Source organism: Ambystoma mexicanum, chromosome 13 (assembly GCF_040938575.1).
Source record: "Ambystoma mexicanum isolate Mex_15411 chromosome 13, UKY_AmexF1_1, whole genome shotgun sequence".
In the NCBI taxonomy this organism is placed as follows: Eukaryota; Metazoa; Chordata; class Amphibia; order Caudata; family Ambystomatidae; genus Ambystoma; species Ambystoma mexicanum.
The window spans coordinates 777,480,538-777,506,702 of NC_090938.1; the positions used below are offsets into that span (position 1 = coordinate 777,480,538).

Consider the following 26,165-nt stretch of genomic DNA (forward strand, 5'->3'; position numbering starts at 1 on the left):
ACGTCCTGTATTTTACTGGGGAGAGGTTGGATTTGACCCCCTCCTACCACATGACCAAGATACGTGACTTTCCCCTGAGCTATCTGGCACTTGGTGGCCTTGATAGTGAGGTTAGCCCTTTTTAACGCCTGCAACACTTTATCCAGATGTGTCAAATGCTCTTCCCAAGTGGAACTGTAGACCGCAATGTCATCTAAGTAAGCCACACAAAAGGCTTCCAGCCCACTAAGCGCATGGTTGACTAATCTCAGGAAAGTGGCAAGGGCGTTCTTCAACCCGAAACGCATGACTCTAAACTGGTAGAGTCCCTCTGTTTTTGAGAACACCATCTTTTCCTTGGCATGGTCCGTCAGAGCTATTTGCCAATAGCCTGAGGTAAGGTCGAAGGTGCTCACAAATTTGGCAGCACCTATCGTGTCCACGAGCTCATCAGCCTGGGGCAATGGGTACGCGTCAGTTTTGGTGACGGCATTGACTCCTCGGTAGTCCACACAGAACCTCCAATCCTTGGTACCTGCCTGGGAACTTGCCTTGGGGACAAGGACCACAGGACTGGACCAGGGACTGGTTGAGGGTTCAATAACACCCAGATCCAATATCTTGGCTACCTCAACATGGATGTGGTTCTTGACGGTATCCAAAATACGGTAGCACCTGCTTTTGACAGGCACACTGTCACCAGTGTCAATCTCATGCCTACACCACGGTGCAAGGCCTGGTGTCAGTGAAAACAGAGAGGCGTACTGCCTGAGCAAAGCCCTGCAGGCCCTCTGCTGCTCTGCTGTCAGATCGGGAGAGAGATGTACTCCCTCCACGGAGCCACCCTGAGGGTTGCTATGTAGCAAATCAGGAATGGGCTCACTCTCATCCTCTTCTTGCCCTGAAGCTAGCAAGAGACATGAGACTTCGGCTCGCCTGTGGAAAGGCTTGAGTCTGTTGACGTGGAATACCTGAGGGGCGACCCTCGAGGCTCCTATGTCAACCAGATAATTGACTTTGCCCATTTTGGAGATGATCCTGAAGGGTCCAGTCCATTTATCTGCCAAAGCCCGAGGCTTGGTAGGCTCCATCACGAGGACCTCCTGTCCCGGAGTTCAATTCACTTGCGATGCTTTAAGGTCATGCCAGTATTTATTCAATTCCTGGCTGGCCTTAAGATTCGCTGTTGCCTTATCCATCATCTGTGTCATCCTCCATCTGAGGCCTAACACATAGTCCCCCTCTTGCTTGGCGGGACCTGGAGGAGTGGCCTCCCAACCTTCTTGGATCAAGGCAAGGGCCCCCCTCACGGGATGTCCAAAGAGTAACTCAAAGGGGCTGAAACCAACACCCTCTTGAGGTACCTCTCTGTAAGCAAACAGCAGGCATGGCAGGAGAAGATCTCACTTCTTCCTGAGGGGCTCTTCCAAAGCGCCTAACATTCCCTTGAGAGTTTTGTTAAATCTCTCAACTAGACCGTTGGTCTGGGGTGGTAATAAGTGGAGAACTTGTAAATTACTCTGCATTCTTTCTACATGGTTTTCATGTAACTCTACATGAAGTTGGGTCCTCTATCAGAGACAACCTCCTTAGGGAATCCAACATGGGTGAAAATGCCCAGGAGAGCCCTGGCAACCACCTTGGCCGTAACCGTCTGAAGGGGTATAGCCTCAGGGTACCTGGTGGCATGATCGACCAAGACCAGGATGAACCGATGTCCACCCGATGTGGGAGGGTCAAGGGGACCGACGATGTCGATGCCAACCCTCTCAAACGGTGTGCCAACCCCTGGCAATGGTTGCAGTGGGGCGATGACTCTGCCTCTAGTCTTGCCAGACAACTGATAAGTTGGGCAGGTCCTGCAGTGGGACTCCATTTCTACTCCCATCCGTGGCCAGTAGAAATGGGCAGAGCGCCTCTGCTTAGTCTTCTTGGTACCAAGATGACCAGCCAAATGCATCTCATGCGCCAACTGCAGCAGGAAGGGCCTGTAAACCTGGGGTACCACCAACCTCTTGAGGGCGCCAGGTTCAGGCTTAGTGGACTCACTAACAAGGAGCTCACCCTCCCCGTAAATCCGAAATTTCCTAGGCACTTCTCCTTGTGCCTGGGATAGGGCCTGTGTCCGCAGACCCTCGAGAGAGTGGCACTCTCTCTGTCCCTTACAGAAGTCCGCCCAGGAGGGTCCCCCTTCAGCTAACAAGCATTGAAGGTCAGGATGATCCTCCGGGTTACGAGCCTCTCCCACAGGAAAGTCTTCTGGCTCTTCTCCCACAGGAGTTGAGACGGGATTCACCACTGGACCCAGAGCCCGTCCGGAGCATGGATCCCAATGGGGGCTGTCGAAACAGTGGGAAGAGCACAGGCTCCTCCACTGAGGCGGCCTTCTTACTTTTCCGTTTCCTCCGTGCCTTGGGTTTCCCTGTCGGCGAGGGTGCCAGGCTCGCAGCCGGACCCAGTGTGACCTGCGATCGGGTGACTGCCACAGCAGCCATGGGTAAACCATCCATGATCATCCCTAACTCGACCAAATCATTTCCCAACAAAATGTTTGCAGGCACGTTGTCCTGAACCAGGACCGGAAGCTTTGCTGTCTTGTCTCCAATCGTAATGTTGACTAAGGCTACAGGCGATAATTTTTTTTTATTTTTATTTTTAATTTTATTGTATATGGTTTACAAAAGAAACCTTTACAAATACATTAAGGAGCAAACATTTCATATATATTAAAAAGGATACTTAAAAACCCAATTATCCCTTTTCAAGAATGAGAACCACATAACAAATCATTTAAATTAAAAAGAATTCAGTGCAAGTTAAAATGCGAAATGAATTTGCAGTTTCCCTTTACATAACATCAACCTTAAAGAAATAGCAGAAAGATTACAACAGTTTCATAATACAGATTATCAAACAGTTTAATCAAAGGACAGGTGCATAAAAATCTAAAAATTTAATAAATCCAGCCAAAGCAAGACCATCTTTAATATTCGAGATGTCAAGACACCGAGACCATATGAGATTTTCTGCCCCCAAAATACCCAGGGTATTGAATCTTCCTAGATAAAGATCCCTTGGACCTGGACCTTTCAAAGCTGTACAATTTAGAAAGAGATGTCGAGTAGATTCAATTACCCCACGTATGACAAAACCGACATAGAAGATCTGAATCACTAATCTCCTTCCTTCTATGAAGAACTTCCCTAGTCGGGAGGATATTCCATCTATGCTTAAGAAGAAGTGAGCGATAATGACGGTTAGGGAATTGAGTCAATATAAAAGACAAGCAACCTCTCTTCTTATGGTCAAATTGTAAATCAATAAGAGAAGGATAGACATGCAGTCTTTCAAACGTGTGACTCCAATCAGCACTAAAAAGGGATCCCTTGACTTTATTGGGATTTGTTAACAGGGTATCCCTATCAGTAGAAAGGTCAGAGATCACGGAAACTAGAAAGACATGGATTACGGTCTGAAGATCCGTTTGCAAAGAGGGTTTTACCCACATCAACATATAGGGTGTCCTGTTTGGGAGAGAGCAAGGCAGAAAAAAGGGTTAAGACTCTCCAGAGAATTCTAACTCGCAGAGAGACCATACCCAATTCGTATCTTATAGCCACTATTGGGACACTATTGGGTAATTTCAAAATTTTCCTCCAATAAATACCCTCATGGGTATCCCAAAAAGTCAAAAGGGCTAGATAGTGCAGTTCCATTCCATAGATTAGTTTTGGGGTCACCTTACCCTTAAAGAAGTCGACAATAGGCTTGAATGAGAACATACCATACTTGTTATCAAGCTTAATTGATTGGGAAATAAGCGTCAGCATTTTATGTCTAAGGGAACACCTTAATTCAATGGCTGATGGCTGAGCCAGAATAAGGAATCCCAAATAGACAATTTTATGTGCTCTGATTATTTTTTCCCCGCCAATTTTCCAGATTTTTTTGTTCCCTTCTCTCCCCCTTGAGAAGACCATAATACGAGTTTTACACGGGTTGATTTTTAAACCGTTTAAGGTGGCATATTCTTAAGATTTTCAGATGAGCCTCTGAAGGCCGACTTTAGTATGATCAAAAAGAAGATTGTCGGCATAAGCCGACCATGAGAGCCTAAGATCCCCCAATTTAGCATTAACCATGCCTGAATTTCCAAGAAATTCCTCAACATCGGCAAGCTAGAGGATAAAAAGGCATGGGGCTAAAGAACAGCCCTGTCTAACCCCGATACGAGTCCTAATCCTTCTGAAAGAGTTCCTTCAAGATCAATCCTAATATGGACCCCTGAATTCTCATACATTGCCATTATTAGGGATAGAAGACCTGGGGGAATCCCCCACTTTGACAGCTTTCCCCACAGTCTTGACCTAATTACCAAGTCAAAAGCATTTGACAGATCAATTGAGGCAACATACAGAGAAGCACCACATTTTCCCCAGGTTGAGCTTTGGAGGGCAGATAGAATAAAACCATTGAGATTGGTAGAATGGCCAGCCCTGAACCCTGTTTGTTGCTTTGGAAGAATATGGTTTTCCTTGATCCAGACAGTCAGATGGGAGAGAAGCATAGAGGCAAAGACTTTACAGTCCGCATCAATATGAGAGATTGGTCTGTAATTTTTGACCAAAGTTCGTTGGCCTCTCTTAAAGATGGGCACAATATGTGCCGTCTGCCAATTGGTTGGAACATTGCCAGAGACAACAATATCTTGGAATAACAAACATAAAAGTTTTGCCCAAATTTCCGGTTCCGCTTTGAAGGTATTATTTGTTAAACCATTGGGCCCAGGGGCCCTTGAATTCTTAGCTCTGGCAATGAGACCAAGTATTATCTCACAGTCAATGTGAGGGACCCAAGGAACAGTTAGATCATTCTGCCCCGTTGTACCAGATTCCAACCCCTCTCCCCCTGTGCCATAGAGTTCAGTGTAGTGCTCGACCCATTGATCCTCAGAAATGGCATTCAACTGGTCGGCCACCATCACATCATCTTGGCTAGAGAAGATGGCCCAAAAAACCCTAAGATCTCTCTGAACAAGTACTCTAAGCATAGACTCCCCATCATTTTGTAGCAGGCTAGATTTCCTAGATTTGCAATAATTTTTATATTTTTGGCGGATTGTTTTAATTAACAGGCGATAATTTGGGAGGCCCACCAGATAACCTGGTGGTTCTCAGAGGAGCACCTATATAGTCCTCTGGCTTGAGCAGGGTCCTGCCCACCACTGTCATGCTTGCCCCAGTGTCTCTCAAACCATTAGAAGGCTGGCCATACAAGAGGACACTTCTCAAAAACCTACGAGTGTTTTGTGGGATAGTCACCAGTACTTCTGCATACTTTTTCCAGGCCCCAAGTGACACTAAGGAAATCTCTACGGGAGCACCGAAGGTGATTCCAGTAGAGGAGGAGAGGACAGTGGCCTCCACCTCCGGTGCGGAGTCGGGGTAGGTCAGGCTGGCAGCCTGGACTCCAAGTGCCTTACCCTTACACTTGGGGTCACCCCTTCGGTGGTCCAGAGCCCCATAATCCCAACAAGTGCCAGGAGTGCGGGTATGGTACTGGAGCCACTGGGACCCTGCTTTGCAGCAGGTGGACCACTACTCTTACTCCCACCCACAACAGACTTATCCCCACTAGGTTTATGGGTCTTCGGAGAGGAAGGTTTTGGTTTACCTGACTGTGACTGCTTTTGAGACTCCTCAGCTTTCTGAGAGGCCCCCTTTTCTTTGTCCTTGTCCTTCCCACTGGAGTCCTTATGGGACACCCGGTGGGAGACCCACTTGTCAGCCAACCTAGCCAGCTTAAAGGGGTCCAAAATGTTCTGATCGGCAACATACTGACGCAGCTCTGGTGAACAAGCTTCCGAAAAATGCTCAAAAAACAAGAGTTGAGGCAATTCAACAAACGCTTTCACTTTGTAACCATCAATCCACCCCATCATGTTCATGTGCGCAGCACTCACCCAGTCAACCCAAGACACATTCTCTCGTTTCTTAAAATCCCTGAGCCGTTTAAGATATTGGGTAGGCGTCTTGCCAAACTTGGCAATTAAAGCAGACTTCATGCACTCATACTGACCCCTTTCTTCCACAGTCAGTTTCAGAATACAGTCATATCCAGTTTGAGGCACTCTGCTTAACAAACACTTAGCCCAATCTCTCTTATCAACATCATGAATTGCACAAGCCATCTCAAACTCTTCAATCCATTGGAGGATATCAGAACCCTCCGCATACACACCAACCAAATCTTTCATAAACTTGGTTGCTGGGGACCTGACACTCTCAACTGGTTTCGCTGAAGTCTCCACTCGAGCTTTCTCCAACTGGATTCGCTGACATTCAGTGTCATTGTCATTGAGTTCCAGATCCCTATTCTTGAGTTCCACTTGCTGTGCCAACTCCTCTTTCTTAAGCTAAGCACCTATTTCCAACTTGCGATATTCAAAGGCCAACTTCATCCTTAATAACTCAAGCTCTAAAGAACTGCTGGGGTTTGGAACAGAGGCAGCAGGAATGGTGGCATTCCCAGAATCAGATTCGGCGACAACCCCCAGGGTAGCGTCCTCATTGGTTGCACCCCCCCCCCCCTTCAAAAGTTTCACAATCGATCTGGTAGTCCACCAGGGCAGCTATCAGCTCAGCCCTAGACTTATCCACAAAGTCTAATTCCCTGGCTTCACAAGCACTCTGGAGAGCCTCTAAGCTCATCCGAGTCAATTTACCATTCGCAATAGATTCCATTGCTTGTAATGCAGTGAAGTGGGAGAATGGAAGACCAGGCTCCCGTCCTTCACCTCTCGCGCTTGGCCTAAAGGGTCACGACCCAGACACCCGCCACGAGAAGAGTTTGTCCATTTACCAGATGACCAAATACCCTGGTACAGGAACATACGGATGTGTCCATCTGCCTGCCCAGCAGCCCGCACTGGCCATGCCGACACCTGCGGCACGGACCAACTAGACTAAAATCTACACGTCATTAGAGATGCCATGACGACTTAGACAACGGGAAGCACAGCTGTACAAATATACACACTGGACATTCCCACACCAATCTACACGAAGAATATACTCAGTGCTATGACGTAGGCGACAGGCATATTCACGGACGTGCATCTTTATTATTTTCACATAGGCTTTCAGCATGCAGAAACGCAAGACGCGTCATGAACTTATCTACAAAGCTTGCTCACGCTTCCCTTGCAACCAGTTACCACCATGAGAAGTACAATGAAGACACGATACTGGTCATGGAACTATATGCCACTATAACCTAAAGCACCCATGCACGAAATGGATCACTTATGCACCAGGCCCAAGTAGGCCTCAAGCAAGAGTTCCCGTGGACATTAACAAAGCAAAAGTCAGGTTGCTGATCCTGCAAGAATGAGCCTGGCGAAGCAACTAGCCAAGGTCGCAATGTTGCAAACTCACATTCAAAGAACAAATCATCAAAGGCACGATGTTGCAACCTCGCACTCCGCGCACCAACGTTAAAGTCACACCTACAAATTAAACCAGACACACAGTGGAAAAGCAATATTAATTGTGCAGAATTCTGCCTCAAACACGGTCCCGCCTCACGTGACCAAGCCGAACCTGACGAGATGCCAAGCCCAGGAGAAAAGAGGCGTCTGGATCCCGCGCCACGAGACACAGGCAGATACAATTGAAAGGCTCAATGGACATTTGCGACAGTGGGAGCGGTCAGCCTTCCAGCTATGAATAAATCCTCACATTGTCTGCATGTACCCATAGTGAAACATTGTTGCAAACTAAAGGTACACCGAGAGCTGGGAACAGCGGTGGTCCCAGGCTGGGGAGCTCACGGGTGCACCAATCAGAACATGGGGCTCTTATCACTGACGCAAATAGCTTTAACCAATCCTCAGGAGTCTTCATGTAACAATTCTCATGTATCTAATTGTAGGGACAACCCAGATATATCACCTGACTACCCTTTATCCACTAACATCGTTCTCTATATGTGTTCTATACTAACCCTACCACTCGAGCATCCAATTAAGAGTGGCGATAGGTTTTTTGTTAACTTTCTGACGTGACGCAAGTAGCGCGTCATAATACAGTAAAAAGGGCCTGCGAGCCCCACGATTGTGTGTGTGTCAGGACGAACGCGTACGCTCCTTGACCCATCCCTGCCGTTTGTCTAATAAACAGCAGAAGTCACCTTGCTCCTTGTGTGTGCCTCATACTCTGTCTCATCTGAGATATACACGGGAGGAGTTGGGGCCTCCCTGCCTGGAGGTCTGCGGACGGCCCGGCCGACCCCGGCAGAATTTCCCCCCGACAAGTTGGAGGCACTGCTGAGATCTGTTTAAGATCCACTTTTTATTTTTTACTTTTTCCAAGCACTCCCGTTGCGAGGAGGCCCGGCGGCGCGGCCCCCTCTGCCGTTGCCCCCTTCTGAGGACTACAGGACAATCGCGGAGCTGCGAGAAGACCGGACAGCGCAATCCGGATATTGGCCTTCGGGAGCCGGTTGAGAAGTATCCCGCCCGCGGTTGGCGAGTGTCCAGACGTGGTCCAGACGAGGGGAGGTGGCGAGCCGCTTGGAGGGGTGCACGCAGTCGAGCGACCCTGCATCGAGAGAACTTGGTGAGCATGACACGCACAATGAGCAATGCGAAATTGTGAGGGAGGGGGGAAGAAGTAAATAAGGGAGGAGGGAGGTGTTGTACAGATGCACGGCGAAGGTCTAACAACTTAGTGTTGCCAATGGAATGAATGGTAGCGAAACGAGTGCGAGAGCAGTCGGCTACGTCACGCGAAAGAGGGGGGCGGAGCACGAAAACATCACGTGCGGCCGCTCGTAAGACACTGATTGGCCTAAGTCGCGACTACGTGTAAGGGTGGGGGTGTGTGGTTTCCTACGATTTGACATTTATAGATCAATGAGTAGATGAGGATCCCTATTGTTCGAGCAAGAAACTCGATAGGTAGATGACGTTTCCCTGTAGGCGGTAGCTAGTTGCCTAGTTGCCGAAAACGGAAGATAATTGGCTGGTTAAGCCCTCCTGTTGAGGGGCGTATCACACGCGAGGCGACGCAGCGTGCGCAGTCCGATTATATTATTGATTTGATTACCTTGTTCCAGGAGTGACAGGAAGACAGCTGTAGGGTTAGCGGGGATAGATTGCAAGTGTATTTTGAACTTAAAGAACATATGAAGAATGTACCAGTAGCTCGAAGAAATCGGTGACGTCACCAATAGGGTTTTAATAGGATATCGCGTGCATAAGGAACTTTGGGTTGAGAGTGGTGAGGAAGAGAAAGATGATAAGGGAGCGGACACAGAGATAACGGATAGACTAGAGGATCGGAAAAGGAGAAGGGGAAAGGGGCGTGGCTGCGCACGGAGAACGCCGGCCACGGCAAATGTAAAAGGGGGAGAGAACGGGGAAAACAGGACGACTGTATAAGAGCATCATAAGGGGTACGCAGCCGCAGGGGGCTGCGTGCGCTTCGGCCGCAGGGGGCCGTAGGGGAAGGAATATAAATATTAAATCGTACACAGATATATTTTTTGTTTTTATGTTTTTTAATAATTTTACTGCATATTGTGCCAAGGGATTGTCGTAAGTCCCCACACTTGCGGGGCCAGGTAAACAATATAAGGGTGTATATTGCAAACTGCCAGTGAAGATAAGGGTAACAAGGGGAGCTCCACTATGTCATACGGGACAGGGTCAGGAGGGTGGGGGAACACCCTCACTACCCCACTACAACACATATGTATGATATGATATGATATGATTGTTTATTTATATAGCGCCTATACACAGAAGTGTTTCAAAGCGCTTCAAGGAGGGAGGGAGCAAAGGAAAATACAGTACATTCAGTAAAAAGTCCTTGAAACAATACAGAATGTGAAAAAAACTATCGTAATAGGCCTGACGACATTTCTGATAGTGCAAGTGCAAAATAACAAGTAAGGTAGGAGGTAAGGGGGAAGGAAAACAAAGCAAGCAGTAACATTACTATGTCTGACGACAATTTACGCAGTGCAGGTGGAATACAAGAGGAGGGTTGGGAAGGGGGGCTGAGGGATAGAGGGGTGAGGAGGAACAGAACAACTGCTGAGCAAATTCATCGGGAAAAATTAAAAGCAGGGGAGGGGGAGAGGAGAACAAAGGGGGAGGAGGGGAGACAGACAAGCTACTATCATCGGTCATGGAACAGGTGATAGGAGTAAGTGCTAGGAGGGGAAGACCTCGAGGGAGAGTCTAGGTCATCAGAGGAGGGGGAGATGCAGGAAGTGAGAGTAGGAAGAGGGGTGGGAAGTAGAAGAGGGTGGGTTTGTGGTACCCAGCGCATAGAACAGGGTGGGCACCTCAAGAGCGTGAGTAGGGTCAGCGCAGAGCAGGGGGGGGTGGAAGGTCATGAAGGTCTGGAGGCAGGGGCACGACGTGGACATACAATTAACATTAAAGGATGGAGATGAGAACGGGAGGGAGATGACCAGAGGGGAGAGGGAATGAGGCAAAAGGCGAAAGAGGGGGGAGCAGTAGGTGGGTCAGAACAGGTGTACAATGCACAATTATACAGAAGTAGGAATCAAGGTAAGTTAAAGCAGTGAATGCAAACACAGGAAACTTGCATAGATAATGGACCGAACATTTACAGTGCGTTTGATTAGAGGAAGAGTGAAACATGAATGAAGTACGGTTAAATCCCCCAAAGCCATGGAGGGCAGGTGTGCGGTATGGAAAATAGTGCATAGACAACTAAAAGCGGTATTAACAGTGTTGATTTACAAGATTCTACTGAGGTGGAATTTGAGACTGTAGATGATCAGTTCCAGAAAGAAGGTGGCGTGCCAAAATACAAGTGCCAAGATCGAGAATGTTTGTTGTGGCACAGAGGGTTTGGGTTTGCCCTTAAATGCAGAGGCTGAAGCAGGAGTCAACTGGAGGTGGGGGGCATTGAAAGTGTCACGTTGGTGCAGCAAGAGAAAGCTGCAAAGTCAAGTTCACCAGGGTGCTGGGTAAGTGGTAGAGTCAGGAAGGGAATGTAGACATGGAACGAGGGGGAGCACGCAGAGGTGCGTGCACACCTTACCTTTGCGCCGTGACCCTGCATTAAGGTGTTGTACTGAACGCTGGGTGAACCAGGAGGGTAGGCTGCAGGCAGGTCCATAGGTAAAGTCCATGGAAAGGACAGGGAAAAGACAGGAAGGAGCCCTTAAGCGCTGCCCTTAAATGCGCGGACCCGGCTGTACCACACTGCCACCCCATAGGGAGAAATTAATTAAGTACAGCATAGAGTGGACCCAGGGGACAGATAACAAAATGTTGACACCATGGCCGCCTAATGGTAGTTTCGACCCATATGCCCAACATTCACTGCTAAACCATCTGCACAATACATACAAGGGGAAGAAGTTGGCAAACCATGTGGAGGTGTTTAACTTATGGAGGATGTTCCAGGGGTCCCGACCAGGACCAAATGGAATGTTCACTGTGGGGGAAACACCGGAAGAAAAGAAGATTAAGAAAGAAGGAGAGGATGGGGAAAAAGGCGTGTGAAAGCACAAAGAATACGGGGAACGAAGGAGAGGGAGGAGATAAAATTGATAAATCAGACGGCATTAAAGGGGAACCTAGTAACAAGGTACCCATAACACCGGGAGTGAAAACAGAGGGGGGAGGGTTGTACCCTTTAAGAGAATTAGAAGAAAAAGAAGGACAATTAAAGGCAGCTGAAGGATACTCGAACCCGGCATACAGCCCTCCACCATATGGGGCTCATAGGAAGATGACAATGGGGGAAGGGAGGATTGGAGAAGAGCAGACTGTAGAGATAGGAAACGATGAGTGGGTAGCTGCACAGATATTATTGAAATTACGAGGCTCACTAACTGGAGAAGAAAGGGAGGCGGTAAAGAGAACAAACGAGGATAGTGCCAGAGAGAGTGAAATGAGGGGAGAGGAGCTACTACGGCAGAAGGAAGAGATTTTGGAGGAAAGATTAGCAAAACTAAGGGACGAGCAGAATGAATTGATCAAACAACTTGAGAGGGAGGAAAGAGAGAGAGTGAGGAAAAGGAAAGAAGGTAAGAACGAATTGGAAAAATTAAGGGAACGAAATGAGGAGCAAAAGAGAGAAGCTGAAAGGGTAAAAGCAGCAGCAGATAGGGTATCAAGAGTAGTGCTGAGAGAGAAGAAGAAGGAAGAAGAAGAAAAGGAAAAGGAAATGGAAATATGGAGGAGGAGGGTACTATCAGAGACAGCTAAGAAATATGAAGAGGGGAAGGTAATAGAGAGTATAGTAGAAAGAGAAAGGGTGAAATGGGAAAGGAAGAAAGAGGATGAAAGAATATTGGAACAGATGAGCAACGAAGTAATGGAGGAATTGAAAAGGAAAAGGGAGGAAAATAGTAGGGAAATGGAGGAGAGAAGTGAAGGGGGAAGAGAAGGGAGGAGTAGGGAGAGTGAAAGATGGGGAGATGTATATAAAAGTAGAGAGGTAGCAACAACATCAGCACTAGGGGGAACAGTTGGTAACAACGGAAGGGGAGAAAGAGACCTAATAGACTTAAAAACAGTAACAATAAAAGGAAAAAAGGCAGAGTGGGGGGTGCCATTTATGAATGACTTTTGCAGTGAGGAGGAAGAAGGAGTGGAGAAGGATGGAAGAAAGAGTGAAAGGGAAAGCTTAGATAAACTATACCTCACTAGAACAAACATAGATTCGCCATGGATGAGTAGAAGATGGGAGGAGCTGGAGAGAAGTAAGGAGGGAGTGAAAGGAATAGGGGAAACACAAACCCATGAAACCACGCCACCCACATCCCCATCACGCCCTCCCACATCACACCCTACATGTTCAACCACCGCACGCTCACTGCACAGAATAAAGCTCGCGCCCTTCATGGACGAACTTACACCTTATGCATGTCGGCTTAGGGACCTCCCTAGTCGCAGGCAAGGCAGACAAATAAACATGCCCACATTAAACACAGGAAATGACGAAAGGAGGGAAAAGGATGGAGAAGGAGTTAGGTACAGGGGTAATAAGGACGAAATTGAAGAGGTAAGGGAAACAGAAGGGGAAGAGGGGTGTGAGGACTCGATATTATGGAACGTAAAGGGTGACACAAGACACAACTTAATGCCACTGTTGGAGAGAGGAGGGGTTAGACCACAGTACGTCCCCTGGAAGCATACAGACAAAGAAAATATAAAATGTAGACTCCCATCACTAAGCGGAGGTGCGGGTAAGTGGATATATGAAATGGAAAAACACACCGCAGGACAGAAATTAGCAGTATGAGATGTGAAGGGCCTGTTAATATCAATACTAGGGGATAGAGCGGATGACATTTGGAAGAGAGCGGGATTCCATGGGGTAACAATAACGAACACATCGCATGATGGGGCACCATTTGCAAACTGCAGACATGCGCTATGGCAGGCCCTGAGAGTACAGTACCCAGAAACATCAGACATAGGAGCCATTACTTCCCGTAAGATGCGTGAGAATGAGGATCCTGTTGATTATATCCAAGATATCCAAGAAAAGTGGCGCATGGAAACTAGAGAGCAATGGGACAAAACACCAGCCATATTCTATCATATACTAGTACAAGGGCTCCCAGAAGGAGTTCAGAAACAACTAAAGAAAGTAGTGGGAATGGAAGCAAAGCCATGGCCAGAAATACAACTGACTATAGTACATCACTGCAGGACATGGCAAGGTAAAATGAAACAAAAGGAAGAGGACAGGAAAACAGAAGAGGCTAAACTAGTACAGAAAAAACTTACTAAATATACAATGGAAGGGGCGCTAATAACTACGTCCACACCAATGGCCCAAAACCCCACACAAGTAGTGGCTGCACAAGATCCGGCTCAAGTAGCACCTCTACAGTCTACAACACAACAAGTGCCGCAACTGCAATCTCACGCACCAAACATGGGAGGAGGGTACCCAATGCAAGGAGCTGGGTATTATAGTTACAACAGAGGGAGAGGAGGATTTATGAGAGGGAGAGGATACGGATACAATTCCCAACAGCAGGTGGGAGGACTTAGAAATTCATACCCCTCAGGGCAACCAGTATACCAGGACAACACAGGGAGCTTCCCATGGCAAAGCAGGGAACCACCCGTGTGTTGGAGTTGTGGATTATTAGGACACATGTCACGTACGTGTAGGGTCAGGCCAGGAACACCAGCATGGAATGAACAGGCACAACCTAGGATGTCACAGGAACAGCAGGGCATACAACAACAGCAGACATTACAACAAGGAAGTGACCCACAACAACAAATGACACAACAACAGCCGCTGCAACAACAACAAGTAGCGCTAACACAACAACCCCAAACACAACAAACGCAATTGGGTAGGGTGACGGTGTTGCCAATCATTGTACCCCCCAATAGGACAGCCCACAGACGGCCTTGGTGTGTCCCATCCTGTCAGTAACACCTAATAGTGCAGAGGAGCCACGCATAGAGGTAACGATAGGTGACAAAAAATTATCATTCCTTGTTGACACCGGGGCAACCCGGTCTTGCATAAGGGAAGGTAAATTTAAGATGTCAGGGGAAGCCATGAACACCCAAGGATTTTCTGGGGCTAAAGGGTTGGTTCCCTTTACTGATAACGTTCCCTTATCTATTGGAGATTATGATCTTTCAGTTCCGCTTTTATATTATAGTGCCTCACCAGTAAATATACTGGGGAGGGACATAATGAACAGGTTGAATATGACTATCTCCTTTACAGAGGATGGCATAATATGTTCTACTCCAGGGATTAACATGCTCGCAGCACGACAGATTATGCAAGCATACTGTGGACAGACTGCAATTAGGGCAGAACCAGTAGATGGCGAGCTATTCCAGTATGGTACAGACATGGCATTTGCATGGATGCCAGGGATAGAAGGGAAAATATGGAGGAGGCCAGCAGCCTATCTGTTCCGACCAGAAACACCTGTTAATGAACCAGAAGGAAAGGTGTTAGTAATGGACAATTTGAGCATTATTGCAACAGCTGATTATATTGCTGTGCACGCCCAAGATAAAGAAGGGAGAGCATGGAGGGCAGTGGTAGCACTAGCAGAAGGTTGCAGGTTGACCCAGGTATCAGACGAGGAGCTGTTTTCAGAATAAAAGGAGGAAGGTGAAATGGTGTTCATGATGAGTGTAGAAATATGGCTAAAAGTGGCTCATAAACAAGTAGCACAAAAAATTGCAATGGCACTAGAGGCACCCGCATGTACCCCAGTTCCCTTCTTTAAGGAGGATATGGCAAGGGTGCCCAAATCATTATGGACTATCAGTCCTTATGACGTGGGATGCATAAAAAGCATAGGGGGTGTAAGGATAAAATTGAAAAAAGGCGCCATACTACCAAGAGTAAAACAGTACCCACTGTCAAAAGAGGCAGATGAGGGCATATATGAAACTATAACGGCCCTTATAAACAATGGAATATTGGTCCCCTCGGAATCACCATGTAACACGGCTGTGTACCCAGTACGCAAGGCTAAAGGGGGATCTTGGCGCTTCATACAGGACCTCAGGCCCTTGAACAACATAGTAGAAGCAGAGTATCCAGTAACAGCAAACCCGGCCACGATATTGTGTGGCATTCCAGCAGAAGCATCACGATTTACAGTGATTGATCTTAAAAATGCTTTTTTCTCAATACCATTACACCCAGACTCACAAGATTTGACAAGCTTCACTTACTGAAATACAAAGTGGAAACATACCAGATTGCCACAGGGGTATTGTGAATCACCATCAATTTTCAATAGAGTAATACAGATGGATTTGGGTAATGTTGAGGTGGAAAGCACAGTGTTACAGTATGTCAATGACATAATAATTTGCAGTACAAACGAAAGTAAATGCAGAGAGGACTCCTTAAAAATGTTAACGATATTGGCTGAAAAGGGGTACAAGGTAGACATGGAAAAGATACAATACTGTCAGGAGCAGGTACTCTACATTGGCCAACTGATATCCCAACATGGAAGAAAGATTGCACCACAAAGAGCACAGGCCATTTCAAGCACTCCAACGCCACAGACTGTGAGAGAACTGCAGCAATTTCAGGGGCTGTGCAACTACTGTAGAGCATGGGTATTTGACTACAGTTCATACATAGGACCCCTGCTTGAGGGTTTGAGGGAAGCAAATAAAGGGGAGAAAAAGTTGGGGTGGACTATGGAAATGAGGGAGGCCTTTAATGAATTAAAAGATGCGATATCAACTGCTCCAGTACTGGCATCCCCAGACTATGAACGACGATTTTTTATATTTTCACATTGCGACTCAGCAGTGATGAAAGCAGTATTGGCCCAAAAAACGAGTATGGGTTATAAACCAGTAGCATTTTACAGCGGTCACTTAGACCCTGTGATGTTAGGTCACTTCCCTTGCGAACAAGGTCTCGCTGCAGCTGCTTTTGCAGTGGAAAAAGCATCAGCAATAACCATGGGGTGTCCAACTACACTGTTTGTGGAACATGCACTATTTGCAATATTGAATAAACCTAAGTCCACACTAACAACGCAGAGAGCATCAGGTTATGAGATTATTCTGTCTAGAGCTGAACTAGCAATTGTTAGATGTAGCACGGTTAACCCTGTAAACTTTCATAGCAGAAGCAATTGAGGAGGGAGATTACGCCCATGACTGCACCCAAATAACTGAAATGTACTCATGTACTAGAAAAGTTGAAGAGAACGCACTAGAGGGAGGTGAGCTTTTGTTTATTGATGGGTCATCAACTATTGATCAAGGGGATGGGATACGGAGGACTGGGGCAGCCGTGGTAAAAATGATGGAGGCGCCGGTATGTGTGGCTATGAAATGTGTACAATTACCACAGCATTACTCTGCTCAAGCCGCGGAACTTGTTGCACTAATATTGGCATTAAAGGAAAGTTTTGACAAACGAGTTACAATATATTCCGACAGTGCATATGTTACATCCACTGTCCACTCAGGACTATCAAAATGGAGAAGAAGAGGGTTTAGGAGAGCTGATGGCACTCCAGTGCAACATGCCCTCTTATTGGCTGAACTAATTGAAGTAATAAACGACCCCCAAGAACTAGCCCTAGTAAAATGTACCGCACACACCAATGGGGAAGACCACGTCTCAAAAGGGAATGCAGCAGCAGACGCACATGCGAAATATGCTGCATACTTTGGTGAGATATGGAACCCCCCGAGTCACAGAGAGGGAGAGGGAGGGGAGTGGCAAGGGAGATGTTGATAAGAGAAGGGTACACCCATCTCCCAGCCACACAGATTATGGAGCTACAAGCGGCTGCACCAATGGCCGAAAAAGAAATATGGGTAAAAAGAGGATGTACAATGTCACCAACCGACGCACTATGGCGCCAGGGTGGCACTGGAAAAATTGTGATACCATTGGCACTTTTAAACACCGCCCTGAGCCAATGACATCATCCAGCTCATACAGGCAAGGAAATAATTGCAGCACGAATTAGAGAAGATTGGTTCTGTCCCGAGTTAAATTCTCATGTGTCTAATTTTATCAGCAATTGTCTCACATGTCAACAGTTTACGGCCGGTCATACCCTAAAAGTAATAAGAGGTACCATACCCCGGCCAGAAGGACCTTTTCGACACCTTCACATTGACTATGTTGATATGATCAACATATGTCAAGGTAATAGGTATATGATTGTAGTAGTATGCCCCTTCTCTAGGTGGATTGAAGCAGGGCCCTGTTCACACCCAGATGCATTTAGAGCAGCTAAATTCCTAGTAAGGGAGGTCTTCCCCAGGTGGGGAGTGTGCGAGGTCTTAAGGTCAGACAATGGCCCGCATTTCGCAAACGAAATGTTCCAACACATCACATCCTTGCTAAGCATAAAGCACAAATTTGCATGTGCATACCACCCACAGGCTAACGGTGTATGTGAACGCCTGAATGGCCTATTGAAGGAGGCAATTGCAAAAATACAACAAACAACAAAGAAAAGTTGGTTGTATTGCCTTCCATTAGCCCTATTCGAACTGAGGAATAGGCCAGGGTCCGACCACCACCTCACTCCTCACGAGGTGGTTACTGGACGTCAAATGCGCCTTCCTCTAACGCCAACGTCAAGGGCATTCACTGACCACGAAAGTTCAGCAAGTGTATTAGGAGATGAAATGTATCAATATGTGTCTTCGTTGGTTACTAGTGTTGTGTTTGTGTCTCAACAGCTCGAGCGCACACGGGGCGGGTATACCAGCAATCAAGAAGAAGGTGCCAGTACAGAATTGGAAAAGGAGAACTTGTGCAAACTTGCAAAGGGTGACCACGTGCTACTCCGCAACTTCAATAGGAGGTGGAACGACAAGAGGTTTACTGGCCCCCATCTGGTAGAGGACGTATCAACAAGAGCAGTAAAACTAAAGGACAAGCGTGCCTGGAACCACCTACATGATGTAAAGATCTACAAACTGCAGACCCGCCCCAGCGCCAACGACAGGTCCATTGGAAGAACAACAACAACATCCCCGACAGCGGAAGAAAGTTCTACCACAGACAACGACCCAATTGTCCCCTTACCGTGTAACTACCCAGCTTCCCCGGAGACAATAACTGACGAAGAAAGGGGTGATCCCCATACTGCCCACCCCATGGTCACACGGTCAAAGAGTAAAAATACTTCCGCCATCTGAAGCACAAACCCCCCGCCCATTGACCCCCCAGTATAGTTATAAACTGAATTGAAAGACATTTCCTGCACCAATACACATGTAAACAAGTGAATGTTCTCTTTTTCTCTCGCACATACAGGAACTGCGTATTATTGTATTGTTAAGAAAAGTTAACTAACGAGTTCACTGTCCAGGCGTAGATGGTACTCCCAGACGATAATAACCCAGAAGAATTGTCACACCAATTTGTATACGAAATAAAAAGGCCAACATACCTAAAGAAGAGGAGAGTGCGTGTCTACTACACAGCATTCCTCCTGGCCATAGAATATTCTATGCCACACCTCCGCCCCTACTTGCCGGTGCTAAGAGACCAATCACTTAGAATAGCGTGGGAGCAGCTCTTCGCCTGGGCACTGAATGACTATTTGATAGGGAGAGCTTAAAACAAACAACTAACATTTCATAACAAGCATTTTTGAGAATTTTTAGGCGGGCAACTTTAACGTCGCAAGAATACGCTGCCAGGACTGCAGCAAGGTAAGAGCAAAATGCCGGTGAGACTAGCATATGTAATAAAAATAGTAGGGATTTTTATGATCACCGGGGTCTTGGCTGCCTCTGTATGGCAGTACAGCTATGCTATTAATTTTATTGCTGCACCTAAACCTAATGTACCCCCGTCCCCTGCTGCAACAGGTGTTATGTCAGGTGATATTAGTAATAGTGCACCCAAGCAAATTAGAGGTAAACGCAGCACATACTCAGACAATAAAGGTATTGATAATTATATACAAGATTCAGCACACGTTACAAACAACATATGGTACCAACACATGACCCGCATTGGTAAGCAGACAACTGAGGACAGCTGCTACGTTTGCTCATTAATACCATACGCCATGAGTGCTTCACGAACATTTGTTGCCACAGAAATAGAGGAAAAGACAGCACAGTGCATAATATACTTGGCACTGTTCCAAACGAAAGGGAGATTTCAAGGGACAGTAGTACACATGACATGGAAAACGCGAGACTCATACCCATATGAAAACAACTTCCTCAAGACCTATTTGAGCTACCACAAGAGCAGTTTACATGCTGAAGCATTCAGATACATAACCAGTGGTCCTGCAAAAGGAGAAACAAAGAAAGTAACGCTTCAGTATCTACCATGTGATTGGTACGCCACTGAAGTTCCGGGTAAACAAGGATGTTGGGAGAGGCCGCTGTTGACGATAACAGGGAAGGTGTATCTGGACAACAGCTGGGAAATAGGAGTGATTGGCAGCAACATGGTAACAAAAGAAACTATCTCAACTATCGAGGCACACAATCACCGATGTTGGACGATATGGATAAAGTATGTACCAATGCTCACGTGGGTAGAAACAGATGAAGACCCAATAACAATACTACCGTTGACTGCACCCAAGGTATGCTACCAGCATAAAGGAGAGGTGGACGTAGGATATAATACCAATTGTGCAAATGTGGTGGAGTTACCTGAGGGGGGAGCGGGAACAGCAGTAATAATGGACCATTTTTGGGCCTGTGGAGAAAAGGCATACCATACACTGCCTCCCCTGTGGAATGGTGTGTGCACAATGGTGCACGTCAACGTACCATCATTAGTGGTACCTAAGAAGCATGTCAATGTGGCGAACTTTCCCAAAATGGATGAAGGGCACAGAAGAAAAAGGAGATCTGCACCACTTCAGGAGGAACAAGGGAACAGGACCAACAGCAATGATACTGTCCTAAATAGAATAAAAAGACAAGGAGAGCCACTGACAGGAAATTACCTGTGGGGAAGGTCGGAAACGGCGCTAACCTCAATACCGCCAGAACACAGACTATTCAGCAGAGCAGCAATGTTCTTCTCCTCAATAATACACCCAGGACTGCAGGCTTACGCAAACGCAAAATGGCTTCAAATAACTAGATGGGAACTAATGATGACCATCAATTCTACAGTAAATGGGTTTAACGCAATAAAGGAGGAGCTACGAGCTATAAGGATGGTAGCACTCCAGAACAGATATGTACTGGACCTGCTCACAGCAATGGAAGGAGGAGTTTGTGCAAAGATAGGACAATCATGCTGTACGTTTATACCTGCCAACGATGCTGACAATGGTACACTGACAGAAGCAGTTTCACAATTGGCCCAGTTGCACTCCAAGATGGTGGATGAAAGTAACGGTGTAAACAAGGATAAGAGCTGGTTTTCAATATTATGGTCATGGATGCCATCTTGGCTGTCAGATGGACTGAAAATAATAGTGGGTTGCACTATTTTGGCTGGAGCTACGCTGATCATAATTAGATTTTGGAAGGCCCGGAAGGCACGTACCACTGACAAGTTGTTGGAAATGGTGGGTATGCACCCCTTGATGCCAGCAGATGACGGCCAACATACAGGCGTGATAATAAAGGAGAGGGAGAAGTTGCGCAGCCAAATCATCACCAACCGTCTAGACCCACCATCCGTGAAGACCGAGAACCCAAGAAACCCCAGGAGCTACATAGGGAAATGGGTATACTGTACTCCTGGAGGAACCTGTGAATATATGTATTGGTCATTCGAAGATCATGTAAACCATTATGGACATCTAGGAGGAATAACTAAGATATGGCGAGTAAGAGGAGATAACGAGAAGGATATGTTTGTGGTCGACAAGTCGACCAGAGGGGGGACTGAAGTGGGAGAATGGAAGACCAGGCTCCCGTCCTTCACCTCTCGCGCTTGGCCTAAAGGGTCACGACCCAGACACCCGCCACGAGAAGAGTTTGTCCATTTACCAGACGACCAAATACCCTGGTACAGGAACATACGGATGTGTCCATCTGCCTGCCCAGCAGCCCGCACTGGCCATGCCGACACCTGCGGCACGGACCAACTAGACTAAAATCTACACGTCATTAGAGATGCCATGACGACTTAGACAACGGGAAGCACAGCTGTACAAATATACACACTGGACATTCCCACACCAATCTACACGAAGAATATACTCAGTGCTATGACGTAGGCGACAGGCATATTCACGGACGTGCATCTTTATTATTTTCACATAGGCTTTCAGCATGCAGAAACGCAAGACGCATCATGAACTTATCTACAAAGCTTGCTCACGCTTCCCTTGCAACCAGTTACCACCATGAGAAGTACAATGAAGACACGATACTGGTCATGGAACTATATGCCACTATAACCTAAAGCACCCATGCACGAAATGGATCACTTATGCACCAGGCCCAAGTAGGCCTCAAGCAAGAGTTCCCGTGGACATTAACAAAGCAAAAGTCAGGTTGCTGATCCTGCAAGAATGAGCCTGGCGAAGCAACTAGCCAAGGTCGCAATGTTGCAAACTCACATTCAAAGAACAAATCATCAAAGGCACGATGTTGCAACCTCGCACTCCGCGCACCAACGTTAAAGTCACACCTACAAATTAAACCAGACACACAGTGGAAAAGCAATATTAATTGTGCAGAATTCTGCCTCAAACACGGTCCCGCCTCACGTGACCAAGCCGAACCTGACGAGATGCCAAGCCCAGGAGAAAAGAGGCGTCTGGATCCCGCGCCACGAGACACAGGCAGATACAATTGAAAGGCTCAATGGACATTTGCGACAGTGGGAGCGGTCAGCCTTCCAGCTATGAATAAATCCTCACATTGTCTGCATGTACCCATAGTGAAACATTGTTGCAAACTAAAGGTACACCGAGAGCTGGGAACAGCGGTGGTCCCAGGCTGGGGAGCTCACGGGTGCACCAATCAGAACATGGGGCTCTTATCACTGACGCAAATAGCTTTAACCAATCCTCAGGAGTCTTCATGTAACAATTCTCATGTATCTAATTGTAGGGACAACCCAGATATATCACCTGACTACCCTTTATCCACTAACATCGTTCTCTATATGTGTTCTATACTAACCCTACCACTCGAGCATCCAATTAAGAGTGGCGATAGGTTTTTTGTTAACTTTCTGACGTGACGCAAGTAGCGCGTCATAATACAGTAAAAAGGGCCTGCGAGCCCCACGATTGTGTGTGTGTCAGGACGAACGCGTACGCTCCTTGACCCATCCCTGCCGTTTGTCTAATAAACAGCAGAAGTCACCTTGCTCCTTGTGTGTGCCTCATACTCTGTCTCATCTGAGATATACACGGGAGGAGTTGGGGCCTCCCTGCCTGGAGGTCTGCGGACGGCCCGGCCGACCCCGGCAGAATTTCCCCCCGACAGCAGTTATCTTGTACACGACTAAACCTTAATTTAACAAAGTGCAGATTTCCTTCGTAAGTGGGACAGTTATACACTGAGTCTTAAAACCATAAGCATCCCACCGCTGCCACCAACTGTAAAGACCAGTGGGGGGGGTCTGTACTTCCGATCTTTGTTTGGTAGAGGAGAGACACAGAGACCCCTGCCAAGATTCTCTAGTATTGGTAGACGTAGTTGAGCAATCAAGGCCTAGCTTCTCAGGAGGTGATGCGAGCTGGTTCTTAAGTACAGTGTAGTCCTCAAGCACCCACAAAGGAATGTCCATGGGCCTCATCACGACTTCGACGGTAACCCTTAAATCCGGCGGTAGCGCTATTACCGCCGCATTTAAGGGTCCACCGAATCAGGGCTTTGGCGGATTTCGCCCCAGCTCTGAGCTGGGTGGAAATCCACAGAAGATTTGCGCTATTACCGGCGGCGGGAAATCCGCCGGCGGTATTAGCGTGAAGATTCCCCATTGAGCCCAATGGGGAATGGGGCATTCCCGAATGGGCTCAGTGGGGAATGGAGACTTACATTACCGCCGAACTCGTGATCCGGCGCTATTAGCGCCGGGGAGTTCGGCGGTAGGGCTAATACCGCCCGCGCTAATAGCGTTACCGTTACCGCCCAAGTCGTGATGAGGCCCACTGTATCAGTAAAAACACAGTCTTTATATTATTAATATTCAAGGACATATACACGATCATGATAACTCACTTTGTACTCCGAAAATCAAAACTAGTAAATATGTACAATTCTAAAATGGTACCACTAACGTTATTAGATCTCATTAAAGTGCATACGGTCAGGATGACACACAGATCAAAATAAAGAGGAAACCAGCAGTAGAGAGAGGAAGGAAAGCAAGCTGGTTGAGCAATAGGCAGAATACTGGTAACTACTGTTAAACACAGTTCTGTGTGGAGATCCCCCCACCTCGGCAACCTGTAGAAGAAAGATACAAGCCCAGTCCATATATTGTTCACACTAGACTTTCCAATAGTTCTGCAACCCCGAAGTACCTTGGCGTTGTAGCGTTCCCCGTCGGGGATCGACGGCCCTTCTTGAGTGTCCTCCCTTTCAGGCAGGAGTCACGGGTCGTCGAACGTCCGACGGAGAACAGGTCAAGCTACGACAGTGAAGTGGCTGCGTCGTTCCTAGCGGTGCTCGTTGACGGGGAAGTGTAAATGTCCTGCAAGGAAGAGGCGTGCGGGGCACCTCGAGGTCAATAGTTCTGGACCGCAAAGAGTTGAAGAACTGTGGCCCAGCAAGGGCGTTGAGTCGTCTGCGTCTCTGTGGTCTTTGGGTGGCGGGAAACCCACCGGTGGATGCTCCTCGGCGCGTCGACGGTCATGCCTTCTCCGGCAGGATACAGCGGCGACGATGCGGACACCAGAACAATTTACTAACATTGTAGGGAGAATGTCCTGTTTCATGGAATTCATGGACAAACACCCCGACCAACTGACAGTTCTTAGAGATGCCTCACAGCCAGGGGCATCACCAGATCCACCCCCTGCCAAAAAGTCTCACCTTGAGCCACAGCCAAGCACCTCTGCTCTAGGCAATCCGGCCTCGGCATTCCAAAACACCTCTCAATACCAACACCCCTCTCCGGACTCCTATTATGATGACCAAGCAGACCCAGGGTCTCAGGGTGACCTCTATGGCCAAGACTAAGTCCAGTTTTATGACAATGACGACATTTACATTATTCAGTCGTCAGACCATCACGACCAGCCTTTAGCAGATTCGCTGGTTGACGATCAACTCCAGTACATCGAACTGCTACTAAAGACGGCAAAACATTTCTATATCGACACTCAAGAAACACAGGTTGACAAGGACTTCGTGGAGGATATCCTGGGGGACAAAAGGTCCTCCACCCAGTTTATACCTCTCCTGCAGTCAGTACAGAGACGTCTCCGGCCATCACTACTAATGCCTACTCTTACGTGGGCGGTCAACCCGAGAATCGAAAAGCTATACAGACCCGCGCCCACCAACCCCCTGTATATTAGGGGTCAGCTCAAAGCAGATTCTCTAGTGGTCAATACAACCAGAAAAAGGGCAGGCACTCCCCTGGAGTCGACAGAATCCCTGCCAGACAAGGAAAGGAAGAAAATATACACGTTTGGGACATAGCTCACCTCATCTGCAGCGTACCAAACAAGAATCACTAACAATAATAAACTGTCAGCTAGTTACGGCTGCCACAAATGGGATGATCTGGAATGCCAAATAGAAACCGGCCCAGAACCACTAAAGGCTCAATTGCTTAAAACTATTTCAGAGGGCAAGCAAATCTCAAACTGCATCCTGAAGAACAATCTTGATGCGGCGGATAACACAGGACGCATCATAGCAGAGGGAACACTCATTAAGTGCCATGCCTGGCTTAGGCAGTCAGGGTTTAAGATAGAGACTCAAGCAACCTTCTTAAACATGCCAGTGGAGCCAAATGTATTATTTGGGAATGCTGTAGAACACGCCCTCAAGAGTGCCAAGGAGGAGTATGACACTCTTAAATCCCTTGGGCAGTTAACTAACAAATCCTATTCCCAACAGGGTTCCCCAAACTCTAGGAGATTTCAGGGCCAGGGTGCACAACACTCCTCAGGTTACTCTCAAGGGGGGGGGGGAGGGGCAGACCCTCACCTGGTTGAGGCTCAACCCCTCCCAAACAATGACACGCCACTTCAGGTCCCCTCCCATGCCACGCCAGTAGGAAGCCGCATCTCCCAATTCATCCACGCATGGGAGAGGATAACATTGGACAAGTGGGTGTTGTCCACCGTGACAGGAGGCTCTTGAGCTGGTACAAAGACCACCCTACCGCCCACCGAGACAAAAGAAACTGCTGGAAGAAATCAGGGTGCTACTCGACAAGGACACTATAGAGATTGTCCCGGTAAACAAGGGTATTTATTCAACATACTTCCTTGTGCCAAAGAAAGACCGTACCATGTGCCCAATACTACATCTGCGCCCTGTGAACAAATATGTCAAACCACAAAAGTTCTGTATGACCACGCTCCAGGAGGTGATTCCACTCCTGGAATGGGGGACTACATGGCAAAGTTGTATATGAAAGATGTCTACTTTCATATTTCAATGCACCCTGCTCACAGAAAGTACCCTCATTTCAGGATGGTGGGAGTACACTACCAGTTCAAAGTACTCCCATTCGGCATCACCTCAGTACCAAGAGAGTTCACAAAGGTGCTTGCAGTAGTGGCAG

General features: G+C 47.3%; 1 protein-coding gene across 1 annotated transcript in view; it reads left to right on the forward strand.

The window, feature by feature from the left end:
* The window catches only part of LOC138521939 (uncharacterized), a 40,244-nt gene extending 17,460 nt beyond the window's left edge, over window positions 1-22,784 (forward strand). Inside the window, exon 2 of the mRNA XM_069635112.1 lies at window positions 18,206-22,784. Coding sequence (XP_069491213.1) covers window positions 19,198-21,558 — 2,361 coding nt within the window. The 5' untranslated portion in view covers window positions 18,206-19,197 and the 3' untranslated portion in view covers window positions 21,559-22,784. The remainder of the gene's footprint in view (window positions 1-18,205) is intronic.
* The last annotated feature ends 3,381 nt before the right edge of the window (window positions 22,785-26,165 follow it).